Source organism: Grammomys surdaster, unplaced genomic scaffold, assembly GCF_004785775.1.
Source record: "Grammomys surdaster isolate TR1022 unplaced genomic scaffold, NIH_TR_1.0 125156, whole genome shotgun sequence".
NCBI classification, from domain to species: domain Eukaryota; kingdom Metazoa; phylum Chordata; class Mammalia; order Rodentia; family Muridae; genus Grammomys; species Grammomys surdaster.
Genome location: NW_021620050.1, coordinates 3,917 through 9,874, shown reverse-complemented (window position 1 = coordinate 9,874; position 5,958 = coordinate 3,917). Strand labels below are relative to the sequence as shown.

The following is a 5,958-nucleotide window of genomic DNA, read 5'->3' as shown; positions in this document are numbered from 1 at the left end:
CAGTGGATTTCTGTTTCATGATTCTCATGATGATTGTACAACTTGCTCGTGTTAAGCAGTACATTAGATTCACATGTATATTTATATTTAAAGTATTGTACCTCTTGGCCCACCTTCCCTCCTGTGACAGTTCTTTGATAAAATCGGTTTATACTGTACTTTAATTTTCTGTTCATTCACCCAGAGTTGCCTATCTGCTTAGACACTGTTGACATAGAGGTGATATATGACATATCCCTCACACAGAAAGTAAATGACACTCAACATAATTATAAGAGCAGTGTTCTTATCCATGGATAAGACATGGATCTGTTGAAATGAGAAGCCTTGTATAGTGAATAAGGACTTGAGAAAAATGTGTTAGGAGAAGACACATCTCATTACTCCTTTTAGTTGTGAATTTACACACACTGTTTCCACATATTGAGAGTCAAATCTGAGAACTGGAACAGTCATCTGATTTCAGACTCAAGCATGATTATCTCAAATGTCCTTTAAGACTTTTTCTTGGAAAATCTCCCCCTCTTTCACCACTGTGATATGGAGACAGGCCAAAAAAAAAAAAAAGGCTATTCAAGACATTGCGCCCATGAGAACATTAGAACTACCATTGCCAACAGAAGTTAGTATTGCTTCTCTCATGGTAGAAATCTACCTAATATGGGAATAAACAATAGAAAGCTCACCCATGCAAGTAGAAACCTTCCCACCAGGCAGTGTATTCTTTACTTTGTATTGCTGATGCAAAACATCACAGCCAAAACATCTTATAAAAGAAAGCATTTAATTGGACTTACGTTTTGTTTCCAAGGGTTGGAGATCCTGAAGGCAGGCACAGTTAAGAATTCCCTTCTTGGTCTGGAAGCAGAGAGCAGAGCATGCAGTAGGATTGGCAGCATTCTTTGGAAGCTCTAAAGTCCACCTCCAGTGACATACCTCCTCCAACAAGATCATACCTCCTAATGCTTCTTCAGTATTTTCACCAATGGGTACCACAGGTTTAAACATGTGAGCCTGGGTGGGGGGTTTGCATCCAAACACTATGAACCTCTGGAGCTATAGCAGGACTGTTTCAGCAGGACCTCCCCAGTCATTTCTACTGGATGTTTCAAGATCATGATTTGAGGTAAGTTTTTGCTTACTCTCCCACTTGGGTTACTCTAATCATATCTACTGGTTAGTGTAAGCCCCTAATTTGATGATGTTCTTGGTGTATTTGCTGGTATTCTCTCTCTCTCCCTCTCTCTCTCTCTTGCTTTTTACATGTAATTTTGCTTTTGCTTAGCTATATATTTAATAAAAACCACTCACTCAATACTGACTAACATGATGATAACTATCTCAGAGTAATAGATGAAGACTTTTTCACCATAGTTTTCTCCTCCTACATACCTCAGCCTGTCCCTGAGACCACATAAAGTTAGAGGAGAATTTAACATAACATGTAGTTAGGAGCAGTTGGATGCTCAGGTGAAGGCTCCATGACCCCCTTGCCCCTTTCTCTTCAATGTGATATCAAAGATTGACAGTCCAGCTGGGATGTTCTTCTGTATTTAGGCCCTGCTGCAATTACTAAGACAGGAGTTGTTTGGTTTGTGAGGTAGTAGGCTGAGGACATTTCTACTTCTCCCTTTTATGACTAAGACCATGGGATAAAGCACATGTAGTATTCAAAGTGCCCTCAAAGGCCTTTCCTGATTCTATGGAGTATCATGTTGAGGGCTGTGCAGGAAAAAAGCCAAGAGATCCAGGGCTCTGCTGTTCTTGTGCAAACCAGTATGGGCTACAAGATTCTGTGGGAAGATGAAGACTTTCATACCAGTCTCCTTGTTGAACTATGTTTTCTACTTTCCCAAGGAAAGAAGGCTTAGGAAAAGAGCTGCTATAGCAGGAGCAGAGAAGAGTTTGAACGAGAATCAAGGCAGAGGCCCCAAAGCTTGCTCAATGAACAACTGAAATTATCATAGCTTTGGGGAGAGGTGTAATTGGAGACATAGTAGAACTGTCCTTGGATGTGCAGTGACTACTTAGGGTTTGTAGGTCCCTGGCTGCCAGAATATGTGCCTGGGCCACATTGTACACAGACATTTAGTTGACTATAGATGATATGCCAATAATAATACAGTAAATTTGATAGCCCTAACCACTGTGTGAGACACAAATGTACATCTCTTCTCCTAAATGTACATGGGCTTTAAGGCATAAGTATGTAAAGCGACACTATTGTTAAGAGTCAGCCATTGACTTCTAGCACTGCTTTCCTGGCCAACTTTTTGGCATATGGATATGGACCAGTACATGTTATTTGATTATGTTCTTCTTCATGTCTATCCAGGACTGTCTCCTGACTGGGGCCTGAAATATGAACTGAGGTGGTAGATGAAGGCTGGCACATCAGCTTGGACACTAACCTCCATCAGGTTCTTAGTAACTAAACACAGACAACACACTGTCACTCTTATGAATAACCCAGGAAATTCCCATGATTCATGTTTATTTCTAAGTTAATCCATGCTTCCTGGTGTTCCTTAATAAACAGGACCATAGCATGGTTACATGAGCATTGAAAAAACAATGAGGTGACTTGTATGTTATAGGCAAGGTTTATAGTCTCTCTCTCTCTCTCTCTCTCTCTCTCTCTCTCTCGCTCTCGCTCTCGCTCTCGCTCTCTCTCTCCATGACTAAGTACTTTGATTACAGAAAAGAACAAAGACTTTCTACTGTATGCTTTGTCAACATAGCTTTAAAAATAAAACTTTGAGGTTTCATTATAGGAAGCAATTTTTAAATTAAGTAAAAAAAAAAGCCTGTAGTTACATTGGAGAACAGTTGAGAATCCATACACTGCAGTGCCACACTCAGCTGTACACAGACAATTGCACACTGAGACAGACTTCATAATGCTGTGGTGTTTGTGAGATGTCTCATAGTAAATGCTTCTGCAGGTTGGTGGATGGCAAAGAGGACTAGAGGTGGGCTAGAACAAAAGCTGAGAGGGGCTTCAGGAAAGAGCTATGGTGATACTATCTTCACCAAGAGATAAGGTCTCCAGGGAGCTGTATGTGTGATGGAAGGAAGGCTTTTTGTGCAAGTAGGTTACAGTAAGGCAAAGAATGATCTGGAGAGACAGGGTTCAATGGGCTACAGGGAGTCTGAGTGTGAGACAAGAGTTGGAGTTTCCAGTGAAAGGACTTGAGGGGAGGAAGGAACCTGTAAACAGGTTGTTACCAATCCTAGGGTGAGAGTAGAGAGGTCTTTATGCAGGACAGGTAAGAGCGAGGGATTCCATAAACTGAGAGCTTACCAGCTATGGCTACTGGGGTCCTAGGGTTGAAAGTGCATCTAGGTATTGGGAACTGACAGACAGAATTAGGGTCAGTCAGGGCAAGACAGTAAGAAGGTCCACAGGAAGGAGGAAAGCTCTGCTCCCCAGGAATGGCGGTAGGATGAGAGGTCAGTCTCCTGTAAGCCAGCTGCTACAGGAATGAGGTAAGGCTACAGAATGTAATAAAGAACAGGAAGAAGAATGCAAATCATGTACTTGAATCTCAACCTGGCATGGTCACTAGGGTTCCAGATAGAGGCTGTTTCTAGATATATACTGCTCACACAAAGGGATGGGAGGAGAAAGGAAAGCTGGGTATATTGCCAGGATCCAGGAGTTCCCAGGGAATGATGAGGTAGTGTGTGAGAAGAAGCCACTGCAGGCTCTGATCTGTTTCAAAATGGGATCTTTTACCTTTTTTGCAAATCTCTGGCAATAAAATAAAGAATTTATTAATTAATAAATCTTTGAGTTAACTCTCTTCCTTCCTTCCTTCCTTCCTTCCTTCCTTCCTTCCTTCCTTCTTTCTTTCTTTCTTTCTTTCTTTCTTTGTTTCTTTCTTTTTTCCCTTCTTTCCTCTTTTCTTTTGAGACAGGGTTTCTCTGTGTAGTTTTGGCTGTCCTACAACCCACTTTGTAGACCAGTCTGGCTATGAACTCAGAGATCGTCCAGCTTCTGCCTGAAAAATACCTGCCTATGATGAGAGTTTCCTGTTTAGTACTGACCTTCCATCTAGATAAGCTGAAACAAAAACCTTTCTTAATATGTTTTTTTGAAGGCAGCAGGAAAAAAGGGTACAGGGCTGGAGTAGGGACCATCAGACAGGGAAAAGTCTCTCACTTACATTTAGAGCTTGAGTTTAAAAGTTGATGAGATGGCTCAGCAGGAAAAGCTCCTGCCCCAAAGCTTGATAATCTGAGTTCAATCCTTGGGACTAGCTCCATCATGTTGTCCTTTGACCTCTGAATACACCTTCCTTGGTTCACATGCTTGAGCATGTAAGTGCAGACAATAAATAAATAAATAAATAAATAAATAAATAAATAAGTGTTACAGTCATAGGATCCACATATACATATGTATTTACAAAAAGTTTAGAGTAAACAGGACAAGAACTGCGGTTACACTATGCATAAGTACAGCCTAAATCGAGGCAAAAACAGAACCATTGCAGGTACACAGTCATTTCCTCTTTAGAATCTCAAGGGTAGATGAAGTTTTGATAACACTTGATAGCCCCCTCCAAAAGGAGTTGTTGGAGTTCCTTTCACTGCAGAAACAGGATCTGAGTCTGAACGTGGTGGTGAATGCCTTTAATCCCAGCATTAGGAATCCAGAAGCAGGAGAATCTTTATTAGTTCAAGGTAAGCCTGGTCTACTGAGTGCATTCTAGGACAGATAGGGCTACAAAGCAAGATTCTCTATGTGACAGATGCACGATATCAGGTCAGAAACCTGACATTGCTGCTAATACTCTGGTTCTCTCATTACCAGAGTGGGTTGGAGAGTACATCTGTCTCATCTCCAACAGAACTTTTGTTGTATCTACATCATTCTTTTCTTCGTTGAGTGAGTCTTCACAGATCTAGATGAAAAGTAACATAGCACAATGATAACAAAAAATGATATGAATTTTATGGAAAAGCTGTAACAAAAATCATCAAACAGACATATGATGGTTTAGCTCTGAGAAAATGTGTAACACTGAGAATGTTCTTTTAGATTGCGCCCCCTCCTGGACGGAGCAGGGAGGGAATCTCTGGAAGAAACTAACTCTAACATTCCATTTGTTATGGTCCATAGTACACAAAATAAAGTAATCCATTCCAGTCAACTAGTGCACACCCAAAGGACAATAGCTTGGAATTAATCTCACATCTGCATCTGTTCCCAACTTTCCCTCAATCCACCTCAGACCCATGATCCCCTTCTGATTCCAGCATGGCCATGTCTAGACATAGAAGGGACATAGAATTGTTTATTTATGGAAAAACACAGTCCACAGATGAGGTATTAACAAATATTTATTGTTCATTTCATTGGGCTTCATAAAGCAAGCAGAATTTTCTGAAGGCTAGACATGGTTTAAATGGGGAGAGGAAATAATGGAGAGAGCTCTGAGGTACGAGAGGTGCTGAGGAGCTTGGACTCAAGAGCTAGGGCACAGCTGCCCGTGTATCTCTGGGCAGGTACTTCAGAAAGAAGGCTTGTGGCTGGGTCAGTGACTAGCAAGGCTTCTGGTGACTCGATTAAGGCACTAAATTGGCCTCTGTGTCAAAAGAAGGCAGCAGGACTTGGCTTGTGCCTCTGTCCTTGCTGGAAGACCTGGTAACACCCAGTACCACTTCCCCACCCTCTTCCCATCATGGAGACTTTGTGTCCAGTGTCTCCCTCTGCTGCTGCACCAGTGTCCCGATCCACTCTGAGGTTTTCTGCTTGGCTTCCTCCCAGCTGACAAGTGGCTCATAGCCCAGATCTCGCTGAGCTTTCTTGTAGGAGAAAGTGAACACGCTATTTGTCAGTGTGACCAAGTGGCGGTTAAAGAGAGGTCGATACCTGTAGACTGGACTCAGCAGGAAGCTCACAGTTTCCAGCAGGAAGGCAAGCCAGTAGAGCAGGGGCAGAGGAAGGCT

General features: G+C 42.0%; 1 protein-coding gene and 1 pseudogene across 1 annotated transcript in view; both read right to left on the bottom strand.

Moving 5' to 3' along the window:
* Positions 1 to 1,882: 1,882 nt before the first annotated feature.
* LOC114637045 lies at positions 1,883 to 5,246 on the bottom strand (annotated as a pseudogene).
* An 85-nt stretch (positions 5,247 to 5,331) lies between these two features.
* LOC114637058 (3 beta-hydroxysteroid dehydrogenase/Delta 5-->4-isomerase type 1-like) overlaps positions 5,332 to 5,958 on the bottom strand; it is a 4,422-nt gene continuing 3,795 nt past the window's right edge. Inside the window, exon 3 of the mRNA XM_028785196.1 lies at positions 5,332 to 5,956. Within this exon, the coding sequence (XP_028641029.1) occupies positions 5,689 to 5,956 (268 nt within the window). The 3' untranslated portion in view covers positions 5,332 to 5,688. The remainder of the gene's footprint in view (positions 5,957 to 5,958) is intronic.